Source organism: Haliotis rufescens, unplaced genomic scaffold (genome assembly GCF_023055435.1).
Source record: "Haliotis rufescens isolate VD_foot unplaced genomic scaffold, xgHalRufe1.0.p SCAF_11, whole genome shotgun sequence".
NCBI lineage: Eukaryota > Metazoa > Mollusca > Gastropoda > Lepetellida > Haliotidae > Haliotis > Haliotis rufescens.
The window spans coordinates 42,318,482-42,334,948 of NW_025963791.1; the positions used below are offsets into that span (position 1 = coordinate 42,318,482).

Genomic DNA, 16,467 nt, shown 5'->3' on the forward strand with positions numbered 1-16,467 from the left:
TACTCAGACGGAATATATTTGAAGATTTTCGAGACAACCCGAACAGCCACATATTTCACTCAAGGTCTTCGGGGATGAAGACACTTGGGGTTCTGATGATATTTAGGAGACAACTGCTTCAAGGTATGTCCCCTTGAGACCCCTTGAGACCCCTTGAGACCCCTAGTTCGTCTAACAATAGTGGCATTGATTATTATTACCCTAGTTTTATGAGAGACAAAAATTGTGTGAGGGATTGTCTTCGTTCACATGATCTGGATCCAAAAATAGTATCCTGCTTTGTCACTTAGTGCAGTGTGGCGTGCTGGGGTTGATTAATTTCCCCCCGTGTCTTATATTAGGTACTGCTGGGAAACCGCTAACTCCAACTCATTTAACTCGCTAGGTCGTTTAAGACGACCATACGTTGTGGTTCCGAGGGAATATTGCCAGCACTAGGATCAAACATAGACTTTCCGCTAGTCTCCAACTGCGGATGTATTTGTTGGTCCGCTTCCAATTAACGATCTTTACCGTGTATATGTGAAATCCCCATTTCATTAACATATCGACCCGTGAAGATCCGGGGTAGAAAAGGTCTTTAGCAACCCTTGCTTGCCGTAAGAGGAGACTATGATTGTTGTAAGAGGCGACTGACGGGATCGGGTGATCTGGCTCGCTGACTTTGTTGATGCATGCCATCGGATCCCAATTGCGTAGATCGATGCTCATGATGTCAATCTCTGGATTGTTTTGTTCAGACTCGATTATTTTCAGACCGCCGTCATAAGCTGGAATGCTGCTGAGTGCGGCGTTAAACAACAAACAAACAAATATTAACATATCATGAGTTAGAAGGACATGTCTTTCTCTGATGCTGTGAGAGAATCCAGGAGCGATAAACCAAGCTTCGACTGGGTCCAGCTCAACTCAGGGGACAGAGTATGATAATAACTGCTTCTCTAGAAATGTACTCGAACTCCCCTTATTCCAAGTTGGTCAACACCACTCCTCATACTCCGGAGCGGCCATTTGTAAAATCGAAATTTGAATTCTGAGCCTTTTATTGAATTCATAGGTGATATGAAAATGACCTTGTGATGTTGGTTTCTCAGCTTGTGTCATCGCGTCACAACATAAACATAGATACAAACTCACGCAGTGTATGAAAATTATATATTTCTCAACACACAACATGGATAGGTCATAAATTACAGGACTTGAAGGAGTTGTGACAGAGGGGCATCAGTCGCCAGCACTGAGAAGGCCAAGCAGGTCATACAGGAAGGCCGCTGGAAGCTGCATACATCCAGAATGTTGCACACGTCCTGTTCCTCTCGACATCAGGCTCGTTGAGGTGAGGGCGGCAAATAGTTCACCCTCAAAATGTCTCGGAATAAGTCATTTGGCATATCTTCCATAAGTGTGACTAAGGATTCTGTCATATATGTTGGCCAAGCACAACGGAGCATCGTAAGACGTACATGGATCTACAACAAGCATCAGATGAAGTGCCCATGGAAGTGGAGGTTCTGTCGCCGCGCCCTCCATCTCTCCCGCCGGGTCCGGAACTGAGACAGCGTCTGCTCAAAGTCGTAGAAGGCCAAGTTGTCCAACAGCTCGTACACGCCCACTCGTGCTGCCACCTAGCGGAGGAAGCCAAATATAAGTTTATGTCTACGGCCTCTACGTGCCCGACCCATAAGAGTAAGCGTTTCACTCCCAACGAGGACGAAATATGTCTTTTGGAGTGGCAGTTAAGGGTCTTAACAATTGTTTACAATATCCCAGCAACACCAAGTGTGACCTACCAGGAGAAAAGGGACATTATGAGTACTGTGAGGTCAAAAAGATGTTTGACATAAACTTACTTTATTGAAGATCGCAATGTGTGCGGACTGTACAAGAATATCTTATATTTCTCTCCTTAGTTCATAATGTAATAAAAACATTATTTCAAAACATTCCAGCATACGTGTCTACTTTCAATTCATCAGGCATTATGTCTAGATACTGGAATTGTTACTTAAACAGTTATAAGTCGGAAAATGAGACCAAATGTTTGAAGTCATGTATCTCTGTAAAACAATATGAATTGAAGCTTGTGAATTGTATAAAGTCAAAATGTAATTTTTCACCAATCAGGTCCCTTATCTCATGGTTGGTCAGGGGCGGTCGGGTAGCCTAATGGTTACAGCGTTCGCTCGTCACGCCGAAGACACGGGTTCGATTCCCGACATTGGTACAATGTGTGAAGCCCATTTCTGGTGTCCCCCGCCGTTGTATTGCTGGAATATTGCTAAAAGCGGCGTAAAACCATACTCACTCACTCACTCATGGTGGGTGACAAAAGTGTACATGGCTATGTTAAGTCGTGGTTATCTCACTATTCTTCGCTACACAACAATATTTGGAAAAATATGTCACACAAAGAATTAGCATCATAATTTAATTGACCGTACCCGTGCGGGGAATCGACACCGGGTGTGACGAGGGTACAGACTCTCCACAAGGTTTACCCCTAGTCGGATACTCTCGCTCGCGGTGTGCCTACCTCACGCATCCATAGACTGACAGTGTCCCTACCTCACACATCCACTGACAGAAGGTGTCCCTACCTGACACATCCATTGACAGAAGGTGTCCCTACCTGACACATCCACTGACAGAAGGTGTCCCTACCTGACACATCCACTGACAGAAGGTGTCCCTACCTGACACATCCATTGACAGAAGGTGTCCCTACCTGACACATCCATTGACAGAAGGTGTCCCTACCTCACACATCCACTGACTGAAGGTGTCCCTACCTCGTACATCCACTAACAGAAGGTGTCCCTACCTCACACATCCACTGACAGAAGGTGTCCCTACCTGACACATCCACTGACAGTAGGTGTCCCTACCTGACACATCCACTGACAGAAGGTGTCCCTACCTCACACATCCACTGACAGAAGGTGTCCCTACCTGACACATCCACTGACAGAAGGTGTCCCTACCTCACACATCCACTGACAGAAGGTGTCCCTACCTCGTACTTCCACTGACAGAAGGTGTCCCTACCTCACACATCCACTGACAGAAGGTGTCCCTACCTCACACATCCACTGACAGAAGGTGTCCCTACCTCACACATCCACTGACAGAAGGTGTCCCTACCTGACACATCCACTGACAGAAGGTGTCCCTACCTCACACATCCACTGATAGAAGGTGTCCCTACCCGACACATCCAGAAGGTGTTTGACACATCCACTGACAGAAGGTGTCCCTTCCTTACACATCCACTAACTAAAGGTTCCTTACCTGACACATCCACTGACAGAAGGTGTCCCTACCTCACACATCCACTGACTGAAGGTGTCCCTACCTCACACATCCACTGACTGAAGGTGTCCCTACCTCATACATCCACTGACAGAAGGTGTCCCTACCTCACACATCCACTGACAGAAGGTGTCCCTACCTCACACATCCACTGACAGAAGGTGTCCCTACCTCACACATCCACTGACAGAAGGTGTCCCTACCTCATACATCCACTGACTGAAGGTGTCCCTACCTCACACATCCACTGACTGAAGGTGTCCCTACCTCATACATCCACTGACAGAAGGTGTCCCTACCTCACACATCCATTGACAGAAGGTGTCCCTACCTCACACATCCACTGACAGAAGGTGTCCCTACCTCACACATCCACTGACAGAAGGTGTCCCTACCTCACACATCCACTGACAGAAGGTGTCCCTACCTCACACATCCACTGACAGAAGGTGTCCCTACCTCACACATCCACTGACTGAAGGTGTCCCTACCTCATACATCCACTGACAGAAGGTGTCCCTACCTCACACATCCACTTACAGAAGGTGTCCCTACCTCACACATCCACTGACAGAAGGTGTCCCTACCTCACACATCCACTGACAGAAGGTGTCCCTACCTCACACATCCACTAACAGAAGGTGTCCCTACCTGACACATCCACTGACTGAAGGTGTCCCTACCTCACACATCCACTGACTGACGGCGTCCCTACCTCACACATCCACTGACTGAAGGTGTCCCTACCTCACACATCCACTGACAGAAGGTGTCCCTACCTGACACATCCACTGACAGAAGGTGTCCCTACCTCACACATCCACTGACTGAAGGTGTCCCTACCTCACACATCCACTGACAGAAGGTGTCCCTACCTCACACATCCACTGAAAGAAGGTGTCCCTACCTCACACATCCACTGACTGAAGGTGTCCCTACCTCACACATCCACTGACTGAAGGTGTCCCTACCTCATACATCCACTGACAGAAGGTGTCCCTACCTCACACATCCACTGACAGAAGGTGTCCCTACCTCACACATCCACTGACAGAAGGTGTCCCTACCTCACACATCCACTGACTGAAGGTGTCCCTACCTCACACATCCACTAACAGAAGGTGTCCCTACCTGACACATCCACTGACTGAAGGTGTCCCTACCTCACACATCCACTGACTGACGGCGTCCCTACCTCACACATCCACTGACTGAAGGTGTCCCTACCTCACACATCCACTGACAGAAGGTGTCCCTACCTCACACATCCACTGACTGAAGGTGTCCCTACCTCACACATCCACTGACTGACGGCGTCCCAACCTCACACATCCACTGACTGAAGGTGTCCCTACCTCACACATCCACTGACTGACGGCGTCCCTACCTCATACATCCATTGACTGAAGGTGTCCCTACCTCATACATCCACTGACTGAAGGTGGTCTCCCAGTTTGAGCCCTCCTGGTGATGGAGGTAGGCGTTGTAGAGAATCAGCAACAGGTATCTCTCCAGGTGGTCCACGCTGAGCCGCTGCATACTCTGCCTCTGGCTCTCCGTCCGGGCACTCTTGATCTGACACAGTAGCAAGCAACATATCACCCTCATGTACAAGTCAGGCCAGCTATTTGTCAGGCATCTTCCCGAGACAAGGGCGTTAACTGACTATAGACGTCCAACTAGGCTGGAGTTTCTGGGCTCAACCGAAGCGCCACCAGTGGCTAGTGCGAGTTATGTTCCTATTACTGACCAATCAAATTCCTCCTCTCTTATCACTTGCATATGCTTTAAATAAAATGGCGTCGCCCAGTGAAGACGATCTGGTCGATTATCAAGATCTATATTTTAATGAAAAGGGTTTTTACTTCGCAAAGTGCATCAAATCACGTGAGCACCTTGATTAAAAACATGAACATATTTGGAAAATATCTGTTGACGCTCAGTTGATGGTAAACATGCTTTGCAAATCCTGCAATCGACCGAAATCTGCACGGCAGTTTACGAACCGGATGTCAATACGCGATTTTGATTGGACTTTTGATTAGTCCGGCCGAAATATAACTCTATAGTTCCAGCCTTGTTCGGCAAATGTGGTAACGGGACTTTTATGGTCACTTAACTCCCTTGCCTCGGGAAGATGTTTGCCAGGTCGATCTCCGTGTAAGTTATCATACACGCGTGATTATAATAGGGATCTACTTCTCCGGTCGGACTTCTACAAATGGTTAATGTGAGCTTACAGTACGTCACTCAACTATTTCAGCCCAATTCTAACTCCATTATTTCTTATGGACATCGTGACGACTGGAGTGGGGGTACAGGAACAATATCTCAGTCTAACTCATGGCACTAACGACAGCGTTCAGATCTATCCTACCCGTGAAGATCCGGGGTAGAATAGGTCTTCAGCAACCCACGCTTGTCGACGTCGTAGGAGGCGACTGACGGGATCGGGTGGTCAGGCTCGCTGACTTGGTTGATGCATGTCATCGTATCCCAATTGCGAAGATCGATGCTCATGTCAATCTCTGGATTGTCTAGTCCAGACTCGATTATTTTCAGACCGCCGTCATATAGCTTGAATATTGCTGAGTGCGGCGTAAAACAACAAACAACACCACCATCTGATCTACCATGGAAATGCCCATTAAATCGTGAAGCTTTTTTGAAGAATGTCACCGTGTCACAATTACTTTGATGAAATAAAGTATCAAAGGAATCAGAAGTTTGAAGCATGAGTTTAATAGCCCTTTATACCTACCTACATACCTATATTCATGTAGTATGTACTCAGACAAGGGGTGAAATGCGCCACTAATAATCCCGCACGCTTGTCGTCTGTAATTCATTAGATTATATTCAGTGCGGATCTAGTGTGTTATGGTTTCTTTGATCGTCGACGCGAAGGCGTTAATGCATTGCTGCTGTAGTGGACACAAAAGAAGTGCATAGTGATCATTTAAACACACGAAAGCAAATATATTTGGGTTCTCAAAGTTGGAAGTTGACTCGGTGCGAGATTTTACTGGCGCATTTCACTCCTTGTCTTTCAATATGGTAGACCGCTAGGTGTACTACAGTGGGACTATGTCTGCTGACACTCTGCGCATCCGGTGGTGTTGCCGGGATCTCACCTTGTTGTAGGTGACGAAGATGACCTCCCTGAGATGGAAGTGCATGGGACTCATTGTCTCGAACACCTGGTCCAGCACCAGGTCCACCTCGCGCTTCACCTGCTGACCGTCCGGTAACACCCGCACTAACTTCTGGACGATCTGGACAAGAAGGCAGCTTTATGTCAGGTGTATCTAACACGCCCTGTCTTACTCGCAAACCATACACGTTTCCCTTTAATAGCATACACACGTTACACTGCTATACCAAACACACGTTACACTGCTATACCAAACACACGTTACACTGCTATACCACACACGCGTTACACTGATGTACCAAACACACGTTACACTGATGTACCAAACACATGTTACACTGATATACCAAACACATGTTACACTGCTATACCATACACGCGTTACACTGCTATACCATACACGCGTTACACTGCTATACCAAACACACGTTACACTGCTATACCATCCACGCGTTACACTGCTATAACAAACACACGTTACACTGCTATACCATACACGCGTTACACTGATGTACCAAACACACGTTACACCTATGTACCAAACACACGTTACACTGATATACCAAACACATGTTACACTGCTATACCATACACGCGTTACACTGCTATACCATACACCTGTTATATCCTAGACTGCTATACCAAACACACGTTTCACTTAAATATCATACACACGGTACACTGCTAAACCATACACGCGTTACACTGCTAAACCATACACGCGTTACACTGATATACCAAACACATGTTACACTGCTATACCATACACGCGTTACACTGCTATACCATACACCTGTTATATCCTAGACTGCTATACCAAACACACGTTTCACTTAAATATCATACACACGGTACACTGCTAAACCATACACGCGTTACACTGCTAAACCATACACGCGTTACACTGCTATACCAAACACACGTTACACTGCTATACCATACACGCGTTACACTGCTATACCAAACACGCGTTACACTGCTATACCAAACACACGTTACACTGCTATACTATACACGCGTTACACTGCTATACCAAACACACGTTTCACTGCTATACCATACACGCGTTACACTGATGTACCATACATATGTTTAATCCTTGATCAAATACGCCTTTGGTTCACGCGTTACACTGCTATACCAAACACACGTTACACTGATAGTTGACGTACAATGAAGTCTCCCTGTGTGTGTGTTTACATATGAGGTGAACTCGAAATAGAAAGGGGTACAGTTGACGTACAATGAAGTCTCCCTCTCTGTGTGTTTACATATGAGGTGAACTAGCGATAGAAAGGGGTAGTGTGTGTGTGTGTGTGTGTGTGTGTGTGTGTGTGTGTGTGTGTGTGTGTGTGTGTGTGTGGTAAAGGAAGTTGACGTACAATGACGTCTCAGTGTGTGTATATATGGGAGGTGAACTAGAGACACAAGGATATATAGCTGACGTACAGTGAAATCTCCCTGTGTGTGCATACATATGAGGTGAACTAGAGACACAAGGGTATATAGTTGACGTACAATGAAGTCTCCCTCTGTGTGTATACATATGAGGTGAACTAGAGACACAAGGGTATATAGGTGACGTACAATGAAGTATCCCTGTGTGTGTATACATATGAGGTGAACTAGAGACACAAGGGTATATAGGTGACGTACAATGAAGTATCCCTGTGTGTGTATACATATGAGGTGAACTAGAGACACAAGGGTATATAGGTGACGTACAATGAAGTATCCCTGTGTGTGTATACATATGAGGTGAACTAGAGACACAAGGGTATATAGGTGACGTACAATGAAGTATCCCTGTGTGTGTATACATATGAGGTGAACTAGAGACACAAGGGTATATAGGTGACGTACAATGAAGTATCCCTGTGTGTGTATACATATGAGGTGAACTAGAGACACAAGGGTATATAGGTGACGTACAATGAAGTATCCCTGTGTGTGTATACATATGAGGTGAACTAGAGACACAAGGGTATATAGATGACGTACAATGAAGTATCCCTGTGTGTGTATACATATGAGGTGAACTAGAGACACAAGGGTATATAGATGACGTACAATGAAGTCTCCCTGTGTGTAGGCGGCGTTGGGGCAGGACACACGCTCCTCTTCTCCTGGTTTCGAGCCATAGGGGATGCCCTGGTGAACGTGGAGAGGTGAACAGTGTAAACATGGAGGATACTGCGGGTGTCGAGTAACATGTCATGTTTCTCTTATCGAGTGACTAAAATCTTGAAACGTAAATTCTCCCTACCTAACGTTTCAGCACCCCTTTTAGTTAATAGTTAAGTTAACCCCTAATAGTTAAGGCCACGAAAGTTCATTATCATACATTAAGATATGATTTAATACAAAATCAACTTCTACAAAAAATATTCTTGAAATCTACGAGACAACTGTTGGAAGCGAAAGAATACACGCTGATCAAGTAACAAATATGGCGTTTTGCGCAACGAACAGTCCCGATTGACGAGTTAAATGAGAAATTTACAGTTAATAAAGAAACATTTTCTAGAGAATAACAAACAACAAGAAGCGATATTAACTCCGTTAATGACCATCTATAACTGTTTTGTCTTGTTAATGCGGAACTTTGGTAAAAAGGAATTCAACAGTTTGTGTACGGGCAAGACACGTACGATAAAGGGAGGTAACTCTAGCATGTCAATAGTTCAGTCAAAGTATTATGTTCACTGCGGTGAAATATCAATTGTTTTGTTCACTGCAATGAAGCTTTCTCTACTTCAGAAAACTCAGTCTTTCACTCTAAGTAAGTGAGTGAGTATGGTTTTACGCCGCTTTTAGCAATACTCCAGCAATATCAAGGCGGGGGACACCTGAAATGGACTTAACACATTGTACCCATGTCGGGAATCGAACCCAGGTCTTCGGCGCGACGAGCGAACGCTTTAACCACTAGGCTACCCGACCGCCCCTCAAACGTAAAAGGTACTGTTATAGCCGTGATGTCGTGTTAAATGTCAGTGATATTGTGTAATATCGGTTAAACCGTTAAATTGGAGATACCATGTCATGCTATGGTTGTATTGTGCTGTGTCCAAGGTATCGTGTATTATCACACGTGTTAGCTCGGTGATGTATAAGATAGCTACGCGATTAATCGCAAAGAACAATGAAGAACGAAGTGTGGGTTTTTTTCACGATAAAACATTGTTCTATCATGACGTCATTTCTGGAGATTGATGACGTCGTAAATTGGACGACGTTGAATTCGATAGGAAAGTATCTAATGAGTTGTTCCCCATAGATGTAGCTGGGCAACGTAATGGCCGAACGATCGCTTCCAAAAGTGGAAGAGATATGAGAGTCGATATTGTGAGAGAAGCTGCAGATAACCGACGTAAAACTTGTGAGTATGCGGGAAAAAACAAATTTAACCCCCTTGGTAATAAAATGGACTTGTCCGACATTGTCGCATTCGGATTCTATTCAGGGAGTCATTATTATTAAAATATGAGTAAATATTTTTGAAGCGTGTACTTTTTACTAACAGCCTCAAATAGGCTGTACGTAATGTTGATATCTCATATAAGAAATAAACAACTCGTGGTCGTTGTTATCGTACAATAAAACACTGAAGGGAGAATAAACCTATATCTCTTAAATATACTGGTCCTACCCGCTTGTGGTAGAAGATGAGGCCGGCCACAGCCATCGCGAGGGATGTCCTGCTCTTCCCCGTCCTGCACGTGAAGACCAGGCCCACGGTGTCCTCACTCCACGAGTGCTGGGAGGTGTAGTGGCTGCACACCGCGGACTGGATCAGGTCCAGCTCCTGGAGCAGGCAGCAAGGAGTCATATCTCACACCATAGAGGCTGAACACGACAGAGTTATATCTCACACGATAGAGGAGAAGCAGTATAGAGTCATATATCGCACGACTGAGGCGGAACCATATAGAGTCATATCTCACACCATAGAGGCTGAACACGACAGAGTTATATCTCACACGATAGAGGAGAAGCAGTATAGAGTCATATATCGCACGACTGAGGCGGAACCATATAGTGTCATATCTCACACCATAGAGGCTGAACACGAGAGAGTCATATCTCACACGATAGAGGAGGAGCAATATAGAGTCGTATCTCACACGATTAGAAGCGGGACAGTATAGAGTCATATCTCACACAATAGAGGCGAAAGAGTATAGAGTCATATCTCACACGATAGAGGAGAAGCAGTATAGAGTCATATATCGCACGACTGAGGCGGAACCATATAGAGTCATATCTCACACCGTAGAGGCTGAACACGAGAGAGTCATATCTCACACGATAGAAGAGGAGCAATATAGAGTCATATCTCACACGATTAAAAGCGGGACAGTATAGAGTCATATCTCACACAATAGAGGCGAAACTGTATAGAGTCATATCTCACACGATAGAGGAGAAGCAGTATAGAGTCATATATCGCACGACTGAGGCGGAACCATATAGAGTCATATCTCACACCAAAGAGGCGGCACAATAGAGTCATATCTCACAGAATAGAGGAGGAGCAGTATAGAGTCATATCTCACACGATTAGAAGCGGGACAGTATAGAGTCATATCTCACACAATAGAGGCGAAACAGTATAGAGTCATATCTCACACGATAGAGGCGGAGCTGTATAGAGCCATATCTTACATTATAGAGGTAGAACAGTCCAGAGCAATATGTCTCACAATGGCCACAACAGTATATAGTCACGTGTCTCACAACGGCCACAACAGTATATAGTCACGTGTCTCACAAAAGGCAGAAGAGCTGTTATGTGGCAGTATATTTTGATGACAGCAGATTGAAGCGCTCGTAAAATCAGAGTGACATCCCTTAGTTGTTTACAGTTACGTTTACCAAGCTCCGCCCCAGCGCTTCACACATTCGTTATCTTCGCGCTGTGAGGAGCTTGTTGACAGACGTTAAATCACTTCCGGGACATACTTTGCCTTTCGGAAACCTTCGCGAGGTAGCCGTTTCTAGAAGGCTGTCTGTACCTCTATAAGAGCGAGACCAGGACGATATGAGGCCTTCTGTGAGTTATATACCTGTCCCGTGTGGACGGGACATCTAGGTGAAAGTGGTGGATTCCAACACTGAATTTAGGAACGGGTAACGTGCCTCACTCAAGACATCAACTGTGACACATTCGTGGTTGCAATTACTTATGTAACATGGTGTCTTATTGGTTGCTGAGTGAGTGAGTGAGTTAAAATTTAACGTCACATCAGCAATATTACAACCCTATCGTGACGAGTCAAACATTTGCATACAAAGAAATTCCAACTTGTGAAATACCTGTCGCCAAAGGACAGTACAAAAACTAGAGTATCACAGATTTTAGTTAAAACTAGTTATATAGAGTATATAAAAGAATAAGCTACAATTCAACAACACAATATAAAAACGGGTTATAGATCGCCAGCAACCAAAGTTAGGCCACCACACTAGGGACCGAGGGGACTTACGATGCTTTTGCTACCCAGCAGGATTTACACCATCCCTTCAGTCGCTGGCGTTTGTAGTCAATACTAACCACCAATTAAAACTAATAAATATACTACGATTAAAAATGTGATAGTTATAAATTTACTTTGAAATAAATGTAACTTATGTATCCTCTCTGGTAGACAATAATTTTACCACACTAGGGACCGAGGGGACTTACGATGCTTTTGCTACCCAGCAGGATTTACACCATCCCTTCAGTCGCTGGCGATTGTAGTCAATACTAACCACCAATTAAAACTAATAAATATACTACGATTAAAAATGTGATAGTTATAAATTTACTTTGAAATAAATGTAACTTATGTATCCTCTCTGGTAGACAATAATTTTACTGTACTTTAACCCCCTTCGAAGATACAGCCACTTACAATCGCAGTTGTTAATATATTCTACCAAATTTAAAACATAGTTTTTATACAATTTTATTAATTAAAATTTTGCAAACAATTCAATATGTTTTAAAAAAAACTATGATTAAACGAGAGTTATTACTAGTAAAAAGATCCTTAATAGATGATGCTTTGAAATATTGATCCCTTGACCGTGATTCTTTCATCAAAATGGATGCAGAATGGAGGATCCTCACCTTTCAACAAATATTCATGAGTATATCGAGAATGGGCAATACGACATCGTCTTAATACGACCTCTTCAAATCTGGGCAGACAATCCAAGTAGATATAACCTATATTTGCTTTTATTGCATGTAAGTTATTGATACCTACTTGGGTGTCCCACTTCTTCTGCATTTGATCTCTGATGTAACATCTAATGACAGGTTTATAATCTCTGTAGGGTAGAACAAGTGGTGTCACAGATTTGTTGAGAGCTGCTTTTGCTGTAGCATCAGCTAAAGTGTTACCAACGATCCCATCATGGCTGGGTACCCAGCAAAAGACGATGTCGTATTGGCCAGTTGCAAGATTATTGTGTAATTCAATTATGTCAAGTGAAATTGGAAGCTGACACGACATATATTTTATTGCTTGAAGACAGGACAACGAGCCTGAAAAAATAATAAATTCCTTATGTTTAGACTGGTTATTTATATAGTCTAGAGAAGTTTATATTGCCTTTGATTCTGCTGTAAACATTGAAGAGTCATCTTGTAATCTAGTTGATATTTTTCTGGATCCAATGATGATGGCGCTGGCAACAGCACCTCCATCCTTGGATCCATCTGTTAATATTGATTTGTAAGTGTTATATTGGCTTCTTAACTGATTATATTCTTGTTTATATTGTAATTGGTTAGTGTCATATTTCTTTAGTTTAGATAATGTAAGATCCACATGTGGCTTTACCAATTGCCAAGGAGGAGAAGAAAGCAGGCGGAAAGGAGATATATTTTCGAGTTCAATTTTTGCAGCAGAAATGAAAGGTTTAATTCTGATTTCGAGTGCTGCTGCCACATATTTGACCCATTGTATTGTCTTTTATTATGATTAAACCAAGTTTGTGTATTTCAATATCATTTTTTTAATTAGTAATTGATCTTTTGAGGTAATTTACATTACAGTCACATCTTCCACAATAAAGACAGAAGTGTACCGTGTCATGCCTCCAACAACAGATTCCTACCTTCTCTGTGGGCGAGTGGTCGTATTGTATAGGTAGTCTGGTATAGCTCATATCAAGTGTTTGAAGCTTTTGCTGTTCCCACAGATCCTCCGGTGACAGGACGCTGCCAAACTCCATGGTAACGGGCGGTCTGTTGGTCTCCGTGTACACCTGGAGATGTACCGTATTTCTTCTAATGAGGACTGATTCAGAGCCGGGTGACTCAAAACGTAGAGATTTCACCCCATTGTGAGTTTACATTAAATGTAGTAACTATAAAGTGTACTTACATAAACCGTCCCCTCTCGTTACAGATACGAAACGAAAAAATGCAGGGCCTCCAATAAATACCGGGTCTCATATAATAGCCGGGCCTCTAATAAATATCGGCCCCTAATAAGAGCCGGCCTCTAATATTGACCGTATTTGAAAGGAAACATCACTTATTAAGGGCCCGGGTATGAATGAGAGAGAGAGTGAGAGAGAGAGCGCTCACTTTGACGCACAAAATATGACGTCACAGTCGGTTACAAAACTGTGATTTGATATACCTCCAATTTACTAATCAGAATCGTTTAAAATCCGAAATCCATAGTAGAAATAATTATATCTGTAAACGCACAAAAATGCTAATATAGCATGCGGTAGATACTGAAATACTACAACATTCCTGCTGGAGCTCTGGGGGTAAGACAGAAGTATTGGGTTCATCGTCCTTTAATATTGTGACGCCCCTTTAAAAAACCCGTGTTATTGTTGTTGCTTTTAAATTCGTTTCAGTGGTTTTGTAAACCTAAAGCCGTAACAAAGAAACTCAGTAAAAATAGAATGTAATTATCAGCGTACGAAAACTACTGACCTCCAGTTCCTTATAGGACTTCACTTCTTTCTTCAGAGTTTCCTCTTTTTCCTAAAACATACAGCCGCGACACAATGACTAATGAGTAATATGACTCGGATAATACCTGTCCGATACAAATCCTTGTCTGAGCCATCGCATAAACAACCATCAAAATATTGAACCGATTGCTGCGGAGGGGGCTAAAAATACTGCAGAGATTATACGGCCGCTTCCACTACTGTTTGACAAGGCGTCACGGCCATAATAAAAACGGGGAAAAGCCCTGAGGCGATAATGTCGCAGTCTGCTTTTAGAGATCAGTGGGTGCTGATTCAATCTTGACAGAGGCGTCTTCCTGTCAGTCCCTGTTGCCGAGCCGCCCTAATCACACAAGTTATATCTGGGCGAGCTTGTCTCGAGGAGACGTATGATTGTCGAAGACATCGGGAAAACAATATGAGGGGAACGAATATAGTTATGACGACGAGGAAACGCTTTTTGTGTTATAGGTCATGTGATATGAATTATGATGGTTTAATCAATGAATATCTTGCATACTGCTTTGACGTTATACGACAACTCAACAGTTGTAACCTTGAATAATTATCATAACCGTCTTCTTAAACAGAGAATATGTTGCGGTAACGTGGGTGAGTGAGGAGGATTTTATGCACTTAAGCAACATTCGCGTGGGTCAGAGGGTAAGTGGTCGAACCAGAACCCGGTTTCTGCTTGAGGAGCGAACGCTTTAACCACTTGGCTACCCCCGCCCGACTAGTTGACCTTTGCTTTGCTTTCATCTCCCTCATGTTGAGCTTCTGAAATAAAATAAATGCCTCCATCAGTGTATGAGTACTTGTGTCTGTGTCGATGGACTATGTACCTCTAATTCACTTGCAGTTGTCTCCACAATCAAGACTGGTTCTTCCAGATTGCTGACGTCACGCACGTTATAGGTGGCGCCATCACACTCTACTGTGACGTCATTCCTGAGACCTATGACCGCCACATGCTTGTATCCCTGGCGCTTGTCCAGCAGATGACTGACAACCCGAGACAAACCCTGAAACACAGGTGACATCCAAATTCAACTTGAAATAGTGAATGTAATTCGGAAGGTAAATGCCTAAATATGTGAAAGCATTCTACGATGGAAGATATCTATTAATGCTAACTACCTCCGTCTGTCACACATATCCCCTTGTCTAGAGGACGGTGTCTGTCGACCTATCCCCTTGTCTAGAGGACGGCGACAGTGTCTGTCAATCTATCCCATTGTCTAGAGGACGGTGTCTGTCAATCTATCCCTTTGTCTAGAGGACGGCGACGGTGTCTGTCAATCTATACCTTTGTCTAGAGGACGGCGACAGTGTCTGTCAATCTATCCCCTTGTCTAGAGGACGGCGACAGTGTCTGTCACACATATCCCATTGTCTAGAGGACAGTGTCTGTCAATCTATCCCCTTGTCTAGAGGACGGCGACAGTGTCTGTCAATATATCCCATTGTCTAGAGGACAGTGTCTGTCACTCTATCCCCTTGTCTAGAGGACGGTGTCTGTCAATCTATCCCTTTGTCTAGAAGACGGCGACAGTGTCTGTCAATATATCCCATTGTCTAGAGGACAGTGTCTGTCACTCTATCCCCTTGTCTAGAGGACGGTGCCTGTCAATATATCCCTTTGTCTAGAGGACGGCGACAGTGTCTGTCAATCTATCCCTTTGTCTAGAGGACAGCTACAGTGTCTGTCACTCTATCCCCTTGTCTAGAGGACGGTGTCTGTCACTCTATCCCCTTGTCTAGAGGACGGCGACAGTGTCTGTCAATCTATCCCATTGTCTTTGGACGCTGACATAGTTCCTTGTCTACTGTTCCCCCTTGTCTGGGGAATTGCGACACGCAGTCTGCCCCCCGTGTACTCACGTCCCGCGGAGCCTGCGCCATGCCGTAGATCGGGAGCCCCATCAACTTGCGGAAGTTGGCGACCCGGACGTCACATTGCGACCCCAGCACGTCCAGACCAATGTAGTCGTCGGCTACCTTCAGAAGGAAACAGTCACATTCACAAACAT

General features: G+C 44.2%; 1 protein-coding gene across 1 annotated transcript in view; it reads right to left on the reverse strand.

Annotated features, from left to right (window-relative positions):
* Positions 1-1,086: 1,086 nt before the first annotated feature.
* LOC124142262 (paladin-like) overlaps positions 1,087-16,467 on the reverse strand; it is a 41,809-nt gene continuing 26,428 nt past the window's right edge. The window contains exons 12-20 of the mRNA XM_046510605.2: positions 16,319-16,435; positions 15,280-15,459; positions 14,415-14,465; positions 13,577-13,726; positions 10,116-10,271; positions 8,534-8,614; positions 6,444-6,584; positions 4,729-4,884; positions 1,087-1,625 (exon numbers count right to left, since the gene is read on the reverse strand). Coding sequence (XP_046366561.2) covers positions 1,482-1,625; positions 4,729-4,884; positions 6,444-6,584; positions 8,534-8,614; positions 10,116-10,271; positions 13,577-13,726; positions 14,415-14,465; positions 15,280-15,459; positions 16,319-16,435 — 1,176 coding nt within the window. The 3' untranslated portion in view covers positions 1,087-1,481. The remainder of the gene's footprint in view (positions 1,626-4,728; positions 4,885-6,443; positions 6,585-8,533; positions 8,615-10,115; positions 10,272-13,576; positions 13,727-14,414; positions 14,466-15,279; positions 15,460-16,318; positions 16,436-16,467) is intronic.